At 44.3% G+C, this 19,967-nt stretch overlaps 1 protein-coding gene across 5 annotated transcripts in view; it reads left to right on the forward strand.

The window, feature by feature from the left end:
- The window catches only part of KCTD15 (potassium channel tetramerization domain containing 15), a 42,672-nt gene that overhangs the window by 14,357 nt on the left and 8,348 nt on the right, over positions 1-19,967 (forward strand). For all 5 annotated transcript variants that reach the window (XM_057400186.1, XM_057400185.1, XM_057400184.1 and 2 more), the window contains one exon: positions 13,160-13,304. In XM_057400186.1, the coding sequence (XP_057256169.1) occupies positions 13,160-13,304 (145 nt within the window). The remainder of the gene's footprint in view (positions 1-13,159; positions 13,305-19,967) is intronic.

The raw sequence follows: 19,967 nt of genomic DNA on the forward strand, positions 1-19,967 counted from the left end.
CTCCTCCTTTTATGTGCTGTTAGTGGAGGCTGTTTCCTGCCAATGTAAACTACTGCACCTATGTTCAGGTTCACAGTTGTAGCAGCTTTACACTTAAAGCAAAGGGGAATCTCTTTTCTTGATGGCTTCTTCATGCTCTGTGTGACTAGCTCACTCATCATAGGGAGAAGAGTTATGTAAAGATGTGGATTTGGTAACTTTGTACTGGAAATCGTGTCCTGAGGTCACAGGTAGCCACCAGACCAGTGGAGCAGATGAGGTACAAATGAGGTTATGTCTTCATATTTGGTCTTTGAATACACTGGTATTTGTCTTCTGATTTATAAAGACCCTTGCAAAAGCAAGTAGACCAAGTCTGCTTAGGGGGATACTTCATGAACTACTTAAGAAGTTTATAAAATGGACTCCCTAGATTATGAAGTAAGGGGGTATCTGTTTTGTAGGGAGGATGTTATGAAATGAATTTGTCTCTAGGCCTAACTTAATTATTTTAATGATCCCACTGGTGGCTGTTGTAGGTGTCGTTCTGTGTATATATTGTGACCTACATGCTTGTGATCATTTATGAAACCTAACATTTAAAAATACATTGGACCGTATTAATTTCTTGCCTACTTTCACTGAAATAAATAGAGGTGATTTGGATATTGATACGTTTTGTCAAACCTCTCTTCCAGTGAAGTCAATGGGAATTTTACTGTAAGATTAAATGAAAACAAAATAAGTCCTATGGGAATTTTACTGTAAGATTAAATGAAAACAAAATAAGTCCTATTCTTTTAGAAAACTGGCCTAATAATTAAACCTGGCCAAAATAATCCCTAGTGTAACCCTGTTGACCTCTGTGGAGTTATACCAGGGGTGTATACTGGTGTGATGTGTGGAGAGGAGTTAGGAGAAGCTGAACGTTGTAGTAAAACGCTTCTGCTAGGTATCCACAACACTGAGTCTCAAAACTAACAGGCAAATGAAGACAAAGCATCATGCACTTACGGGTCCAGCACATGTCCTTCCTGGTCAGATGGCCTTCTGAAAGAGATGACTGCTGGTTTTGAAGGAGCTACTCCAAATTTGTACCTGTATTAACTGTCCTGGGTTCAGCTGAATCAGAGTTAAACTATTCCTGGGCTAATAAAATCTTTAAGAGCAAGGTGCATATTTAAATGGAAGAAACATGCAGGTGTGCATACACAGGATTCTTGTGTGAAAGCATGAGGGATGCTAGATCTCTCAAGCAGAGTAACAGGATTGTGTGGAGGATGCCAGGCTATAGCTTAAGCAGGTCATGCTCCGTGGTGCTGCTAGCCACAAGAACTTTGCCAAGTTTTTCTGGTACATGGAATAATAAATTGATCAGTATCCCTAGTGCTTCCAGCACATCAGCTTGTTCCCTTGTGCTGTACTGACATTAAATACATAATCTGGTGACTGAAACAGTAAGTATTGTCAGTCACTCTCATCCCTGGTATAACTCCATTGATACAGAGTTACATGAGGCTGGTGGTTCTCCTAAACCAATTTGATAGCTGGGAGAAGCTGCAGAGCTGGAATTAAACTCCAGAATTATAAACTCCTCTTCATGCTCTATCGGCTAGCCTGCCTACTCCTTCACCTCATCTTCTGTGATTAGCATATAATTCGATCTTTTGATGATTAAAAAAGAAATGACAGTCTGCAAACATTTTAGAGGGATTTGGTCTTTTTTTCTAACTGATTTACTCTCACCTGAAACTCCAGGCAGGATGGCAGTTAGCTTCACGTGTGTGTGCGGTTGCATTCCTTATTGCTGCAGTCACTGTGATGACTGCCTGCCTGTCAGAGCTAGGTACCAGGACAGAGGCTGAGCAGAGGTATTGCGGTGTTCACCTGTACTGTCTTGATTTCACTCTACTCTAGTATGATATGTATTCAAAGCCTAAAATTGCTGCTTTTTTGTCTGCTGAGGACCACATAAAGCAAAATCTGAAAGGAGTCCTGCACTTGGATGCTGGGAAGCTATTATGCGGCATTTGCATCGTTACTCTTCGTCAGACTCTAGGGATCAGTTGGCAAGCATTGGAAACTGATATTTGTACCGTAAAGCTGAAACGCTGAAGGAATCCCAGTCCAAAGGCAGGCTCCTGTTATGCCGCTCTCCTAATGGAGTGCAGATGATGCCAGTGCTGCAGGTAATCCGTTTCGATCTGGTAGACACTTTTGCAGCAGCAAATCTGTCTTGAGAAAGCAGACAGTGAAAACCAGGCACTTGGGACTCTTTTTAACCTCTTTGGTGTCGTACTATGTTATGCCAACAAGTTGTACCAGGACAGTTTATACCAAAGGCTGCAGCTTTGGCATTTGGGGCACATGGTATGCCTTTGTAAAACTTAGAATTAGGACAAATTTGGCTAGTGGAACTCCGTAAGAGCTGGTATATGACAACAGAGAAACAGGGTCCTCTGCTTGTGCTGGGATTGTCTGGAAAGAAAAGAGGGCTGAATTTGGACCAGTAGTACATAATACAGCTGTTGACTGAAGAATTCAACGACGGCTTTTTAATCTTGCAGGGGGGGCAGAGGGGAATCACTCATGTATTTGTAACCAGTTCCAAACATATTTCTGCTTCTGTTCACATGCAGTTGTATTCTGTTCTCAGGCATGAGTGTTAAAGTAGGGGCCTGCTTCTGCTTTCAATTAAATCAGAGGATGTTTTGGCCTTGACTTCACTGGGACCAGAATCAAACTCATGACCATAATATTGTATTTAAGAATGAATCTCTTGCAGTCACATAAAAAGAGCCAGGTTCAGCTTTCAGTATCTCATCAATCCAAAAGTTAATATTTTCCTACTATTTTAAAGTTTTTACCAAAGTTAATTCTGTGTGTGTCCTCTGTGCAGCAGGTGTATTACTGTCTCCTTCCCAGGTCTGGGTTCCCTCTCCATAGTCAGTAGACACGGGCTCCCTCTTTTTGCTGGAATTTGGCCATGGAGCCAGGCTCTTCCCAGTGGACATGTCAGTGGGTCTCTTCCTCTCTGTCCCTGCTCTCCAGCTACAGGAACAGAAAACTATTGAAAATTCCTCTTTGCTTCTGCCTTGCATCTGCCAGCAGTTCAGGCTCACCAGCAAAAACTCTTACACTAGTCTTCCTACTTCGTGTGGGTATATGGGCTTTGGTGGTTGTTTTCCCTTCAAAATAGCTCTTTAACAAATCATTCTTGGTGTGTTCAGTTTCTTTAAATGACCAGCCAGGAAAAGTATGTTGGGTACAACTTAATCAAATATAAGAATAAACAGGAGCATTATTCATTTATCATACTCAAGAGAGGCTGGTATCATTCCTGTTCTCAGTATGAAGATGTCCCACTGCAGCAGAGGTCAGTGCGGGCACTGAGGGTGCTCATCCGAGATGGTGCAGTGCTGCAGAGTCCTGGACAGTCTGTGTTGTGGATGTGGAAATAAAAAGAACTGTAGAAAAATGAAAGAACTGTAGGAAAAAGCTGCTCAGCTTTTGCATGTCTGGGATCAGAAGTGAAGGGAGGCGGCTCAAGCAGAGTAAATATTCTAGCTGTTTACGGGAGCAGCGGGTTCCAAAGTGAATGTGTTAACTGTCACTATTTACACTTTATGAAAGATTGTGCAGCCCTTCAGTATTTATCCATCTTTCTCCTGCTGTGTATTGGAACATGCTGGTTTCACAGCACCCACACATGCAAAGGATGCAGAGGGCCAGACCCGCACCCTGAAAGGTAAATCAGTGAGTTACATTTGAAATTTTCCCTGCCTTCAACCAGTCCCAGTGGGAGTTTTGCTCTTTGCTCTTTCAATGAGCAAGGATTTAGCCCATTTATCTTAAAATACAACTAGTATCTATATATTTTTCAACTTCCCAGTTGTACAAGGGTGATGGTAATGTAAGTAATGTCCAGATCTAGTCAGATTTGCAAATCTTAGTAAAAATACTGTTAGCTTGCACTTGATGTTACAGCAAGTAGGTGAGCAGTAAGAAAGCTGGCATTTGATGCAGCTCTGTCCTCACCAGGGCCCTCAAAGTACCATGATTTAGGGGGAAGGGATGGTTAAAGGAATAGCAAGAAAAGGCTTGTATAGGCAGGCATGTTTTGTTTGACTTGTGCATCTTCTCATGTATTAACAATTTCATTCTTTTGAGTGCTCACTGCTCCCACAGATTTTGAAGTGAAATGCAGTTCTTGCAGGATTGGGACTTTTGGGAAACTAGGGAACACTTCAGTAAACTAAGATGCTAGTTTAGAAGTTTGTTTAGATTAAAGAATTTTTGTTCTTGCATTGATTTTCATAGCCAAAATTTAGTTTAAATTCTCTGTTGAGAAAACATGAAAGGCTAAGAATCCTTGCAGAGCTCAAGTCAGAACAGCAACACAATGGCATAATAAAATCAGAATACTTTTGCAGTACGAATTTGTATTACTATTTTTAATCTTCACCAGCTATTTAGACAAAAGGTCAATTAGAATGAAGTAAAAGACATGAGAGTAAAAGTAACCTGAACTTTATACCAGAAAAAATTACGGTACTAGAAATCCATCTAACATGTGCTTCTTTAAGTGTAAGTCCATGATTTAAAATAGAGAGGGATTCCCAAAGAGCTAAGTATTACCAGGAACGTGTGAGCTTCTGTGCAGTTACCTGGATTTAGGAGTATTTCACTGGAAGAATAGTAATTAGCTTCTAGTGTTAACAAGTTCTGTATTTTGGGGATTTGTATTACATTGTAATATTATTTGATTACTTTTATTAAGAATATGCGAGTCAGCCAGACTCTGACCTTCTTACTCTCCCCAAGCAGTTACTGCTTGGTAGGAACAGGGGTGGCAGAACTGGCCTGTCTTGAACTACAGTAACTGCAGCCTCTCTGCTTCCTTTTGGGCTGCCTTACATCTGCACACCTTCCATGGTCAAAGCCTCTGTTCTGGTGATGGTTGTTCCAAAACAGCTCAGCCAGACCAAATGAATGCAAACAGTATGGTTAAGCATCAAAAACTGATGGGGGGATGTTTGTCACTGTCCCTGTTACAAAGGATAAACAAGCACATAGGGAACTTTTAATGGAGAGGTGCAAATTGTAACTGTATCTGAAAGTTACTTTTTTTTCCTGTTAAGCACAGCAAGGCATTTTCTGACTGATGACTTAAATAAATGTGGTGGGATGCTAGTGTGTGTAGTGATAAGTGCTGTTCTGTCTGTGTCTATGTACTCTGCCTATAAGTGTGGTTACAGGCCAAATGCAGCGAAAAGGATTCGTAATACAGCAATTAACATAAAAGGAACTGTTTCTTCAATGAAGTCTTTTTATAGCTGTTAAAATAACACACTGAAATAGACAAATGCTATTTTCATAAGGCAAACTATAACCATTAGCCTGACAGAGAATTGGACTCTGCCACCATTACTCAGGACTAAGCAGCATTTTGCTCTTGAGCTGTTGACTCCCTGTGAAATGGGTGGTGGAAGGCAGACCCTGGAGACAAACATGCTGCTGATAAATTTGGGATGAGTGGCCAGTGCTGATGGGCCTAAAATCTCCCTATTGCAGTGAGGTAAAGGGCTTAATGTTAATATTCTTGTAAGTCTGGTGGGCATGGAAAGGGTTGAAAGGAAAACTCATGGGGGTTCCAATTCTTAGTTGCTGGTCTGCTCATTGTAGTTGTTTGAGCACTCCTCTTCCACCCTCAAGACCTGATGGGGTGCTTGGCTGCATGGATGCAGGACCAGCGTGGCTCTTGACTGCCAAGACAATTTTTTAATGCAGGAAAAGACACTGGCTTCTGTTGCTAGCATTAGTGTTCCCAATTTCTTGTCTTAACTGCTGATTTGTGTATAGGCAATACCGTCTCTACAAATTAAAAAATAAGTGTTCTGTATTAAGGTCTAAATATATATACATATTTCCATAAACTTATGTATCATAGTCACCTGCCAAAGTGTCTTAAGTGTGGAGATAGGCTGTTAACAATAGGTGGAAAAGAAGGAACTTTAGGATCTCTTATCCTTACCATGAATGCACTGTGGTATTTCAAAAGTAATAGGTAATTTCCACTTCAGTGGATTGTATTACTTGTTGCTTCAGTGGCCTTCAATTGATAGTAGCAGAGAACTGAAGACATGCTTGTCTATGCCTTTGTCTTAACTAGAAAATCCATTACATATCTAATTTTGCTTTTTAGTGATAGTATAAAGAACAGAAAAAAAGTCCTTCTAAAACTTCCTAAGACTGATTCTGTGTGGTAAATGATAATATTCTTTATGGATTATTGACTTGTAAAAATACATGTTGATACTATATAGACTAGCTCTGATTGTTGCAAAAATAGATATTCTAGCCTGAGCTGCAAAATACGAAGTATTAAATCTAGGTAATAGATCCTGCAGTTCCTTCAGGTGCTTAATAGTTAATGAGTGCAATATCCTTCAAAAGCACTGCAAAGTGAGCATATGGCTCAAAAAATCTCCTTTGGCATACCGGGATCAGTACTGGAAGGCAAGAACAGGAGGTTATAAGAATTGGAGATGGATAAACCTTGTGTGTTACCTCCTCCATCTCTGCTGAGGTCAGACCCTACTCATTTTTTGTTCAGATTGAGAAGAGGGGCTTTGGGTCTAGAAGCTTTAGTGTCTCCATTTAGTTCTCATATGTCAGTTTTGTACTTGAATATCTGAACACTTGAATATATCACTTGTGCCATGAGGATTGAAGGGACCAGGGCTGAGCGATGCCTGCACAGTGTGAGGCAGTTCCTGGAGGGTGCTGGACATCTGAGGTTGCTCTGCTGAAATGCGGGTGCTCACCCTCATCTTGTAGGAGTGGTGGGAGAAGTACCTGGTCTGGGCTTGTTTATGCCAGAAAACCCCTTTGGAGCATCTCTCTGTGTCTTCAGGCACATGAACTGGTCCCAAAGCACACATGGTTGCTTGGATTTACCATAGTTTGCAGAGCAGTAGTTTATGCTCCCAGCTGAAGACTGACACTCTTCCCCCCATGCTTTTTCCCCATCACTGTACAAATAAAACATTTAGAAGATGCTTAAAACAAAATTCTCCCCAGCTGAAGCATCCTCCAGTCTGAGTGCATGCCTAAAGCAATCTGAGGTGGTCAAGATGTTACCTTGGATTAAAATGGGAGCTTGTGGCAGAGCCGTAATGCTGAAGCCCACACAGTTTGTGCAGCCTGTCATCTGTGCACAGGCCTGAACTGCAGACAGTGCCCCTCCTACATGCTAGTTTCCTATAATTAGAGAAGGGCTTAAAACCACTGGTCAGGTAGCAGGGTGTAAAGGTATGGTATAACTATACAACAGACCTTTGTTTATGGATTTTCATGCTAATTATAGCTGAAGTTTTAAATTGAGGCAGATCAGAAAACCTACTGCAGCCAGATGCAACTTTTAGCCATGTTTGTCACTGTACAGGGTGTGAGGGAGCTTGTGTCCTGGCAGAGACCATATTTTAACATCCCTCCCTCATTAGTACTGTCAGGCCAGAAGGCAGAAGACACCTGCTTGCTGCTCAGCTGGGTTATCCCTGTCCTCCTCTGGCCAGTCATGCCTGCTTTTTTCTAGTGCATTGGGTGTTTTAACATAAATCCCTGGGGAGAGCAGCTGCAGGTGCTTTCTCCATGAGTTTGCTGAGAACTTGTGCACAAACCCCATGAGTTTTACAGTTAAAATAATAGGAATATGAAAACCAGTACTGTGAAGGCCTGGCAGCACTGTCCCATGCCTGCCCCAGACTGTGCTGCTGTGACTGGGCTGCAGCAGTGCCAGCAAAGAGCTGACTCACAGCATGCAGGCACTGGGTAGGCACAACTGCTCTAGCTGCTTTCCCATTCTTTCCCAGAAGTTACTTCCTTGTGATGGGACGTACAGGCTTGTAACACAGTTATGCCAGGCACAGTGTTAAGGTGCCCCAGTCTCAAGCACCTCTGCTCCAATTCACAGCATTTTTTCTTTTCCAAGCAGATAACAGTATCTATCCTACACACCTTGAGCAAATATTTAAGAGATAAGCAGCACTGTTTGTGCTCAGCAGCAATGACTCTGCTTGTGCACCTGGGATGCTTTGCTAACATGTACCATGGGGCAGTTTCAGGTCACGCTCAGTGTCCCAGCTCTAAACAATCCTCTTCCTCCTCTCTGTGGCATTTCCCACAACCACCTCTTCCTCCACCTCCACAGGAAAGCCCAACAGCCAAGAATGACTGACAGCCACCGGATAGAAGGCAGGGATTGCTGCAGAGCTTCTACCAGCTTCGCTGCATGTTTGCACTGAGTGGAGCAGGAGGGTGCGCTTCTCTCTTCTTCTCCTCTCCTCTCATAAAATTAGGAGAGAGACACATCTTGCTGACAGTTTGCTGAAATGTGCATTCCCTGCTGATTTGACATTGGGCAGGAAGAGTGTCTACAGAATCAATTTTTAATAAATGTAAACAACTAAATTATGAATGACAAAAAATATCACTGAACAGTTAAATATTAATCATGTAATTACTTAAATTAATACTTTTAATGCAACATTGTGATAGTGTTTTACTTACACGGTGTTGCTGTGCTGGCTGGGTGGGTGGGATGGGACAGAACCACAGTAGCTCCCCTTTGGTTGGGCTCGTTAGAGGAGGGCTCTGCTTGTACTTGCCACATTCCAACTGCTGGCTGTCCCACAGGTCCTGTGATACTGGGTGCTTGTCTGAAAGCCTCTGGAATCAGATTTACTCACAGAATCCCAGACTGGTTTGGGTTGGAAGGGACCTTAAAGCTCATCCAGTTTCAACTCCCTGCCATGGGCAGGGACACCTTCCACTAGAGCAGCTTGCTCCAACCCACATCCAGCCTGGCCTTGAACACTGCCAGGGATGGGGCAGCCACAGCTTTGCTGGGCAGCCTGTGCCAGTGTCTCACCACCTTCACAGGGAGTAACTTCTTCCTAATATCTAATCTAAATCTACCCTTTTTTCAGTTTAAAGCCATTCCCCCTTGTGCTGTGACTACACACCCTTGTAGAAAGTCCCTCTGCAGGTTTCTTGTTAGCCCCTTTAGGTATAGGAAGGCTGTTGTAAAGTCTCCCTGGAGCCTTCTCTTCTCTAGGCTGAACAAGCCCAGCTCTCTCAGCCTGTAAAGCCTTTGAACAGAAAACAGAAGTTCTTTCTTTGTAAGAGTTGCCAAGAAAATGGCTAAACTGTCCCAAAGCAGAAAGGAACCCACTCCACCCCAAACCTATCCCAAAGTGCCACTAAACCCGCTGACAGTGGTGTGTGAGGTACAGACCTGTGGCTGTGTGCAGTGATGGTCTCAGGAAGACTTGAGGGTGCTCCAGAGGGAACTGGGGATGCAAAAAGCCCTGGGTGCTTTTAAGATGGGGTTGGATGAGTTTATGAAAGAGATGGTGTGTGGTGAGCTCTGCTCTGGGGGCCAGAGTCTCTGCTCTGCAGGCCCACCCTTGTGTTCCCATCTTGATGGGCACTGCAGGGAGCTCGTATGGACAGTCAGTTGCCAACACTCTGGGGGCTGTGGGTAGCAGCAGCCATCGGTAGGTGCTCACACGCAGCTTCCTCCCCTGCCCAAGAAACTAAGAAAAGAATTTACTGGCACCCTTGTCCTTGTGGGTTGGCTGTATGCATTGTTTGTTTTTAATCTAATAAAAGGAGATCTTAATATTATAGTAAAATCAGTACAAAGGTAGAAACTCACCCCTTGGCGTTTTGGCGAAACATGATTGAAAATGTAAAAAGCCTTTAGCAGAAACAACAGAAGCACAAAGAAATTGTAGAAATAGGATCAACAGGTTGTGTTTTGGGTGTTGGGAGGAGTAGGGAAGAGCATCCAGACAGGATTTAGGTGCTGGTGATGCTTGCTAAGCTGGAGGCTGGACACTAACCCTGTTAGGGCTCTGCTCTGTTGGGAGATGGTACAGCAGTGGCCCGGAACAAGGATCCTGCAGGGGTCGGGGTGGGCAGCAGCACAGAGAGAGCTCACTGCTGGGAGGGCAGAGGAACTGAGGAGGAGGGATAGATGGCTGGGAAGAGACCATGCACTGGGAAGATGGTGTGAGCGTTGCAGGACTGGCCAGGGAGGTGGAGGCAATAGAAAGGCAAGTTTGCATCCTTAGGCTTGCAACTGCTAGGATTGATCTTGGCTCAGTCTGTTCCTGTCTGGAGATTAAATCTTGGACAGAAGTTTTAAGATGGTTTTAAAATTAGAAAGTGAAGCTTCCCATAACTTCTAGCTCTCATCACATGGCAGGGCGCTGGAGCTTCCTGAGCCTGCCAGCCAGGCTGGTACCTCATTTCTGATTGAGGACTAACAAGTTTGCACAGTGCAAAACCATACCCATTCCCTTGCACTTGCTGACTTGCCTGCACACATTTTGTTTCCATGCTTTTCGCGCAGCATTTCATTCTGGCTGCCCAAGATCCACCCATTGAGCACATCAGGTCCTGGTGGGGCTTACAGAGCTGCCCCCGGGCGCTGTACTCTTTTCCTTGGCTTTGCACACCTGTCGGGAGAACTTTCGTTTTGAAGCTGCTGTTTGAGTACACTTCGTGCTCTTGCAGTGTTACATTTTCTGATGGACTTTTCTGCAGGTATTTTTTACCCTGTCAAGAAGGGAGAAGCCAGAGCGCTTCCTGTGCGCAGCGTTACAACACGCTGCAGCAAAGCTGGTTCTTGGAACATAGCAGCCCCCAAAAATGCCAAATAAATCCTTAAACTATTCATCACTCTGTTTTTGGGGTGGCAGTTAAGTCTTTCAACACTCTGCAAGTTTCTTCCCCAGCAGTAATTTTGCTGGTGAAGAAATACAGCTCAGGGCACTCCACAAAGGCCTCAAAATTCATGTTTTGTTTTCATTACCAAAAAAAAGCTTCACTGCATTAAAGAGCAGCCCATTAAGATTTCCTACCCAGTCTTCCCTGCGCCCTGTCTCTGTTGGCAGACCTTTCTCCATACGCGTGGCAGAGCCCAACAGGCTTCACAGGGCAGTGGCACCGAAGGGGAGGAGGTTGAAGCCACAGCCCAGCTTATTGAGCTGTAAGATTTCAAAACTTTCAGTAGCTACCCACATTTATTCAATAAGTGTACTATATTGAATCTTAAGCTGCTTGATCAGTGTTCCCTCTGCTTTCAGTCTCACCCTCACAGCACACTGGCTCATGTGTATGTCTAAGGAAACAAATTGTCTAGCTCCTAGGATAAAATTTAACACTGTACAAGGGAATACATTTAACCATCTCAGGCAAATAGCCCTAAAATAACAACAAAAAGGAAAATAATTACTGGAGGCTTACTGAAATTTGGGATTATATAAATTAAATGCTGCAGTGTGAACTGAATGATGTTCTTTGATATCATTGAAAACCTAGAAGTTGAAGAAAAACAGTAAACATATTATAATTAGGGTTTAGTGGAGCATTTGGTTATTCTCATAAGTAACTCAGACTAGCTGATTGCTGACAGACATGAGAGGAGGCAGTAAAAGCTGGAACTTGCTTAAGAGGGCAGGAAGGCTTTTTTAGCTGAATTCAGTGGGGACTTGCTAAGTCCAGTTTTATTTAATACCTCCATAGTTAATTAATTTAGAAATAAACGTCATGTTAATCTGCAAATAAATTAGCAAGTTAAAAGATCAGGCTGAGGTGCAGCCTCAGAGTCTGAGAGCAAATCTCACCACGTTGCATGAACCCACAGCCCGAGGCATGGAGCGCGAGGCGCAACCGGAAGCACCAGCACTGGTGATGGAGCAGACCTGCTCCTTCCCATCGTCAGGGTGCTGGAGCAAACCTGCTTCCTCCCATTGCTGGGGTGGGTGTATGCCTTCCCCTTGCAATCCCTTCCCTCACTGCTGGACCAAAAACCTTGGGGTGGTGCTGCTGTAAGGATGGAGGCAGTGAGGCTGCAGCTGCAGCATCCACCGGCAGTGCTGGCCATTGCCTTTTGGTATGGTTTGGTGAGCTTGTTACCATGGCAGAAGACAGCCCTGCCCTGGTCTCAGTGAAGGACACAGCAGGATTGCATGGCTGAGTCGAAGGGATGACTTGACAGTGAAATCCAGCAGGCTGTGGGATATTCTCTCTGGGAAATGGAAGAGACCTCACTGGCAGGATTATATAAGACTCGACTTTGAAACACGAGACACTCTGCAGTTGGGAACAATGCTGCTCTCTGAGAGAGATGGACTCAGTTACTTAATAGGTCGTTGCTGTTTGTCTCCTGTGATTTTCCTTTCAAGAACATATATTCAGCTGGGTTATTTCTCATGGGAAGACAAAGCATTCTGAAAGAAGCCAGGCATTTGGAGGGGAGAGGCGGGAGAAACAGCAGGCAAGCAGGCGCCTGGTTTGCTTTCTGCAGAGCCTGCTCCTCAGGACATGGAGAAAGCTGGGGTGATGTAGCTGATTTTGGTCCTGTAACCAGCTGATCATCAGGTCTCGTAGGTCTTCCTTCCTTTTCTTTGCTCATAAAAGATGTGTCACATTGCTTTTCTTCTGCCAGACTCTGATCCCCAGGACTGCTGGTGGTGGGACTCTGGTCCCACAGGCAGTACTGCAGATGCTGCACTGGCCACTGATTGCTGCTTTGCTAAAACATTTGGTGTTGTATGGCCACTTATCCAGCACTGAGGGGCTCATGCAGCTCATCTCCATGGACGGGCAGCCTCTCCTCTAGCACAGAAAGGTTTTGATGGTGGTTGATCAGAATGACAGTCAAGTTGGAGGAAAAGCTCATGGCCAAGAACCCATCTCTGAGTAACCAGCTGTTTGATTCTCCGTTAGCAGGACATGTGGACAGCATTGTATAATGGTGACACATGTTCTCACCAAAATTACTCTGCCAGCCATGGGGAGAGCATTTCGTAGGCACTTGCCTTGTTGGGGTCATGGTCCTAATTTGCAGCACTGATTCGAGGCAGTGCACGCTCCAGGCACTTGCTGCTGGTGTGTGCCTGTGCACACATGTTTCTTGTGTGTGAGCATGTGGGTGCACATGCGTGTCTAAGGCGTCTCTCTTTGTGCACTTGTTTGTCACCAAATTAAGATATTACTTCATGCACACTGAATTGATGCAACTAAATTGGCTGGATGTTCTTAAGCCCTGAGGGTGTAATGACATTTTTTCCTCTTTTGCCCATTTCTTTTTCTTTTCTTTTTTCAGAATAAGTCGCCTGTTTAATGGCACAGAGCCTATTGTCTTGGACAGTTTGAAACAACATTATTTCATTGATCGAGATGGTGAAATTTTCAGATATATATTAAGCTTCCTAAGGACATCTAAGCTACTGCTCCCAGATGACTTTAAGGTAAGGAAAGCTATAGTATGCAACCTATCTTTTCCTCCTGTCATTTGTTTTGGTGCAGGTTGAATTGTGTGCTTGACCTAAACACTTTTAACTAAATGTTGCTGTTTATTGTTAGGATTTTTAGTACTTGTGTATTACACCAGGGATGCTATTATTTAATAAATGGACCACTGGTTGTCATGGATACCGTAAAAAACAACAAAGCTTATGGCTAGATCAGTTTTTCTAAACTAATTGTATTTTCTCATTTTAGCTTACTTATCAGGTTATAACAATTAAGAAGCAACATCAGCAACTAGCGCTTACCAGGGCTTAATGCTCAGGATCTGAAAGAAGTGTTTAAAATTTGATATTTAGAGGACTTAAATTGTATAATTTCTTTTCTTGTAGGTATAAAAAAGAGATACCCTTAAACAAGCCCATGAGGATTTGTGTTAGATGCAGATGCTTTGATTTCAGGAAGTAAGCTTTTACACAATTTATGAATGTGAAAATATTCTTGGGAGATGGAATTTACAGAGGGCTTTTTCAGGAGCATTACGTGTTCTCTGTGTAATAACAGTGGTGGCTGTCACTTTGCGAACCCTGATTGTTTCTAAAAGCTCTCCTCTGGAGAGCAGTTGGCTTTGCACTTGTGAAACTTGTAACATTGTCATCCTTATGTACGAAAATTAGAAGACAAAAGTGTCTGGACTGTAGATGACAAGATTCAACAAAAGCACTAACTCCAGGATGAAATGATGACTAAATTGGGATGGCAGTGGGGATCTGCTCAGTTAGAGGATGTGGAACATTGCTGGAAAGGAAGGTTCTTGAGCCTTGCAGTGGGATTTCACTTTGCGTGTTGGCCTGGGTAGGCAAGATAATTTGGTCAGTCATAACTGAGTCAGTCCGGATTTGTGGTTGCTCTGGCGGCTTTAGCTTTGGAGTACAGCTAATCCTCATGCTGCAAACCTCTCCTAAGCCATTCTTGCCTAAGTTACAAGTACAGTTGTGTTTGACCCCTGCATGTGCCTGGGGAGAACACATCTGATCTAAAGGCAGGGAGAAATTTTGGCATTTGTGGGTGGTTTCAGAGCTCCAGCCCAGAAGGGCTGCCCTGGCACTGCTCCTTCTGGAGAGTGGCGGGCAGGTTATGGGTTGGGGTGCATGAGGCAGGGTGAGAGCCAGAGCACTGAGGGGTGGATGCAAGAAAAGTTCTTTAAAGAGATAAGAGAGAAAACACATGGGTGGGAGTGAAGCTAAAGACCGGATTAGTTGTGTGGATCATGGGATAGATCAAATTAAGGAGGGTGGATGGAGAAGCAGTACAGATGAAAGGCCAGAGGGATGCTTTAGGGGCAGCATTTTGGACAATCCATTGAGACAAGAAAGCATGAGAAAGGAGGGTAAAAGAGAAGTTCAAGATGATCATAGCCTCAACTGGCGTCCAGATTTCAGAGGTGCTGTGAAACAAAACCAGCAAGATTCATTAAGAGCCTGGAGGTGAGAGTGCTGGTGGGTGCCAAGGACTTGTCTGCGCAGTGAGCCCTGGCAGGGCTGGGAGAGACTCAGGAGAGCCGGCGCTGTGCCAGGGCTAAGTCCGTTGATCCAGACCATCTCTTTGCATAGGGTTAACTGTATTTTATTTAGTTCTTCCCTGGGAGAGCTTTAGAGCAAACCCCAGGCTAATGAGGGCTCAAGAACAAAGCAAAGTATTGCTAGGTAGGGAGTAACTAAATAAAAATGCATAGAAGAATGTGCTGCAAAGCTGTATTAAAATTGCATTGTAAACGGATTTGACTTCACAGAAATTGTGTAATTTTACCAGCATGATTAAAGTGACAGAAGACAATAATCAAAGGCAGCAAATGGAATCACTTGGTGTTTCTAAATGCAAAACTCTATTTAAGGTATAAAACCTGACAGGTTTTCCAGTGAGACTTGCATTAAATGTTCTTTATGTCAAACAAAGCATTATCAAGTGTTTTGAATATTTATTAGTTTTTACTCCTTAATTTAATCAAGCAGTTTATTAGCCTCAAGGTTTAGCCAAGTTGCTTTTCAACTTGAATTGCTGCTCAGATGGTTATTTTGGAAAGTTTGGAATGTTAGTACCGCACTAGCGTTACTGTGTTTGCTATTTAAGTGTTGTTTTCAGACTAAGTTAACACTGAAATGCAGAGAAAGTGGGTATGTGTTCCAAGGCTAGTGATTCTTTATTATCAAGTCTGACTGGTGTGTTTACAGTGAATATTAATTACACTTCCAACTACTAATAAGCCAGAACTTGAAAGTGTTTCGTGTCTGACAGGTCTCCCTGCTGAAAGCAACATTCTAATGTTCATATAATTTTCCTGTGTTCAGGGGAGTTTAAGCCACATGAAGTATGCTGAGAAATTACTGTGAGCTGTTTGGCTTAGATCTTTGCAGCCAGCCTGTGCTGAGCGAGGCAATTGCTAGCAGCCTGGAGCTGCTCACAGCTCCTCCTCCTGCACCGGTTCAGAGACCTGTGTGTGGGACCATGACATCTTGAGCAACAAATGTCCTGGAGCAGAGTGTGGAGCCAGCACCCCCTGGTCTGCCATGCTGCTGGGTTAGGGGATGGCTGGCTCTGGAGCTACCTCTCTGCAGCCCACAGTTTGGGTTGGAAGGGACCTTAAAGCTCATCCAACCCCCTGCCATGGGCAGGGACACCTCACACTAGACAAGATTGTTCTGAGCCCCATCCAACCTGGCCTTTCTGCCTTGGTCTTCCCCCACCATCAAAGGTGTTTCCGCAGGACATTTCTGAGCAGCATCTGCCCCTTTCACTGCCAGGACATAACTTCATTCAGAACCAGGACTCATCACACCTACTTACTTGAGACTCACACGACTCACACCTCCCTTAGAGGTTGTCAAACAAAACCAGATATAGGGAATGTGTATATTATTGCTCCATCTTAAGGAGGGGAGGAGGACAAATACACAGGACATCGGAGTTTTGTATGGGATGTAGAGCTCACCTGTAGCACCAGAACCGCAGGGCCAACACGCTAATTTATTATTGTTTTAAAATTAGTGCTTGCATCTAATTCTAAGTGCTCTCGAACTGACCTCACCAAATGGTGCAGTTGTCATCATAGAAGTGAGCAACTTTTTCGCGTAGCCAGGAGTCAGATCTTCACAGCACTAAAATATAAAAGAAACATTGACTCAGGATGACAGTTTGCTGTTTCATGTAACAAAGAATAACAAGTGGAAAATAGGCAGGAAGAGCCATTCCGGCCTGTTTAGGAGTCACCATTAGGTACAGAACCAAAGGACCTCTTCAGTACTGAGAGAGCAGTATCAGGTTCACAGGAGACACCGTTTTACAGTTTATGTTGGCTGTCTCTGCCTGTAGTTAGCTGATCTTTGTGACCTGCTGGCAGTGATGTGGAAACAGCAGCACAACTGGCTTTGCAGTCACACTTGCCAATCTCCTCCTCAAGCAGTATGTCATGCTTGTCAGTGGTGACTGTAGAATCCACCAGGAAAAAAGCTTTCCTACCAAGTCATGAGCAGAAAATTATTTTGTGAAAGGCAAAAAGCTGTGTCTTTGAAGGATGTGTTTACCTCTCGTATGAGGTCTAAATGTCCAGAAGTTGTGGATGGGGAAAGGCTGTGCTCATGCCACCTGGCCAGCTGCTGCCTCTTTGCAGGTGACCTGACACAGCTTCCTTACTAGTTCCTACAGCAGCCACAAGCTGAAGGCTCATGGTAGCTCATGGTAGCTTTTTCATAGAACCCCAGACTGGTTTGGGTTGGAAGGGACCTTAAAGCTCATCCAGTTCCGATCCCCTGCCGTGGGCAGGGACACCTTCCAGTAGACTAGGTTGCTTCAAGTACCATCCAACCTGGCCTTGAACACTGTCCGGGATAGGGCATCCAATTTCTGTGGTATGTTACAGCAAAATCAGAGGCTGGTCTGTCCATGTCCCCTTTCCCCTTTCAGTCTAGCAAGGAGCACATGAGCAGGGACCTTGGCTGGTAGGAATCACCTTCGGAGTAAAGTGATTTACCTTAGCTAAACACAGACAACTTCATTAGCTACCATACATGCTGCTTGACTCTGGGCTGTGCTGCCATGAAGTGCAGTGCTGTTAAGAAGCTGTGAAGGTAGGGAAATAATCCTTAGAATAAATGGGAGGTGCATCATTAGTCCTGCAGGACAAGGAACTCCTGGATGCTGTACAAAATCTGCTGTGGGATGCTGTCTGAGCTCAGCAGGACTGCACTGACACCAGGGCTGCAGCCTCTGTGAGAGAAAGAGTGCAATATCTGTGTGCATCTATCAGCATGCGCCTGGGACAAAAGCTGTACCAGGCTGCTCTGAGGCTAAGTTTCAATGAGACTGTGTGCACTTTGCCACTGTGCTAGGCAGTTAATGCCCTGTAGCTATTCGTGTGCCTGCCTCAGTGAAGTGTGCCTCTTCTGGATAGGTCTAGGAAGATTCATGTCTGTGTCTGCCTTTGATAACTTTTAAAACCAGCAGCATGGAAATGTTTTCTTGTGGCTCCTGTGGCACCTCCATGGTGAGGTCCCTTGTGGGCTGAATTCTACTTCACATTTCATATTAAATTTTTGCAAGTCATCAGGATAGGATTTTATATCTACAGTACAAGGTGGAAGTAGCTATGGTGGTATTACCTGTCCTCAACATCCTCTGTAGGCAAACCAGAGCCGGGCATCGCTTCCAGTCACATCTCAGATGCACTGTACTCTGAGTGGTGTATAAAACCTGAATGACAAAATCTTGTAGTTAGCAGTGTGGTGAGTCCATTACCCTGGCCAAGCACAGGCTTCAGACAACTGAACCCCCACAGTGGGAGCCACTCTTTCTTTGTTCCTCATTTAGCAAAGTTATCTTCCCTCGCTAAATATGTGGTCAAATGCCTGAACAGTGCCCAAGTCACTCAGTGCAGAAGCACCAGCAGTCCAGTACAGGGTTGGGGCAGTGGGGCGGGCTAGGATGCTGGTGCCTGGGTTGGGCAGTGTGTGGTACGTGGAGGGGGGGCCATGGAAGGTGAATTTTCTCTTGCCAGCAGAAGACACATTTTTTATCCGCTCGTTACAGTCCAACAAATTCTCTTTATTGCACTGCCTGATAATAGGTGCCCAGACTCCCTGACGTTGCACGTGTGTTGCTTCTCCACACCAGCACACCTCAGATTCCCAGCTTCTGCTACAAACCCCTTTTTCCAGGTGCAGAACCCGTTCCAGATATTTGCCCTCAACCCAAGTGTGGAATGGACACAGAGTGTCTTACTTCAGAAACTAACCCAAACACCTTGGTTTAACCCAGGCAGTTGTGACCAGCTGCAGACCTCATTGCACAGAGCATGTGATGCTCCAGTGCAGCCCAATTTCCACACAGCCATCTGAAGCGTGGCTGTATCCTCTGGGAAAGACAGTAGTGGAAGAGCTGTTTCATTTGAAAACTGGTCACGTTATCACAAAATCATATCAGAATGTAAAATTTATCTTGTTTATTTAGATATTATTTCAGATAAACGATGGCTAGTAGGAGCCACTAAGAGCTGCATCTGATGCAGTGGGCTAACAGCTGGCTAGAGGGAGGTAGAGGTGGCATGATCCTTGTTTTGTTTGTGTTACGGCTTTACTGTTTTGGCCTGGAGGTGCTGGACCAGTGAACTGCTGTGATTCAGGATACTGTCAGCCTAGGACAGAGCCCAGTGAAGTCAGTCATAAAGGCTCTGGTGACTGTGGTGGTCTTTGCATCCACACTCAGGAGCATTGTACCTCTCTCTTCTTCCAGAAATAAAGGACTGCTTTTTATGGTACTGTACCATCTCCTCTAGGTTTTACTGTTGAGTTTACTTAGCACATACTCACTTGATTGATCTTATAACTAATACGTTATTTTTTAGTGACCGTGAACACAGATAGGCTAAAACTAGTTTTTCAGGACCTACTGAAAACTGTGAGATTGTCAATTGCCTTCAGTAAGCACTGGATGCTCCTGTTCACTCTCCAGAGTTAAGTTTTTCCTTAGCATTGAATGTTTTCCTTTGATAAAAAAGATACATGGGACCAGCAGATGCCCAGTGAATGTTTGATAGGCCCTTGCACACATCTCTGTAATGAACACAGTTAGGTGGTGTGCTGTGTGTCCCACACGAAAACTTCAGAAAGTTTAGGGCAGGGGCTCTTTTTAAGTTAGGCCAGTAATCCGTGTAGGTTTAAACTGATCCTATGCTCAGTAACCAGGGAGCTTCCCTGGTGGATACAGAAAAGCAGTAATGGTTTGGGGGAGGGGAGAAAATACCATCCATCAGGGAATGAAGCTTTGGGGCTGATGCTGTCTTAGCTGAGATCAGGTGATGCAGCCAGTCTTCATGCCTCTTTGGCTGGCCTGTAACCAGCTCCGTTGTTCGCAGCATGCTTTGTATAGGGTTTCTTCTTTAATCTTCCTGTTGTTTTTCATCTTCCAGCTACTTCCTGTGTGTTTGTTGCCCTCGTTTCTTCCCACTTGCCTCTTCCCCTGTTTCCCTCTCTGTGCCTTCTCTGGTCCTTTTTTCTCCCTTAGCAGTGTGCCTATTGTCCCAGCCGTAACAGACATCAAAGAGATGTAGAGGATTGGATGTCCCTTTTGAAACGCGATAACCTTACCAGTGTCAGTGAATATTCATACATCTC

The sequence above is a fragment of the Pezoporus wallicus genome, unplaced genomic scaffold (assembly GCF_028554395.1).
Source record: "Pezoporus wallicus isolate ANWC-B61680 ecotype Strahan unplaced genomic scaffold, APGP_CSIRO_Pwel_v1 contig_447, whole genome shotgun sequence".
NCBI classification, from domain to species: Eukaryota; Metazoa; Chordata; class Aves; order Psittaciformes; family Psittacidae; genus Pezoporus; species Pezoporus wallicus.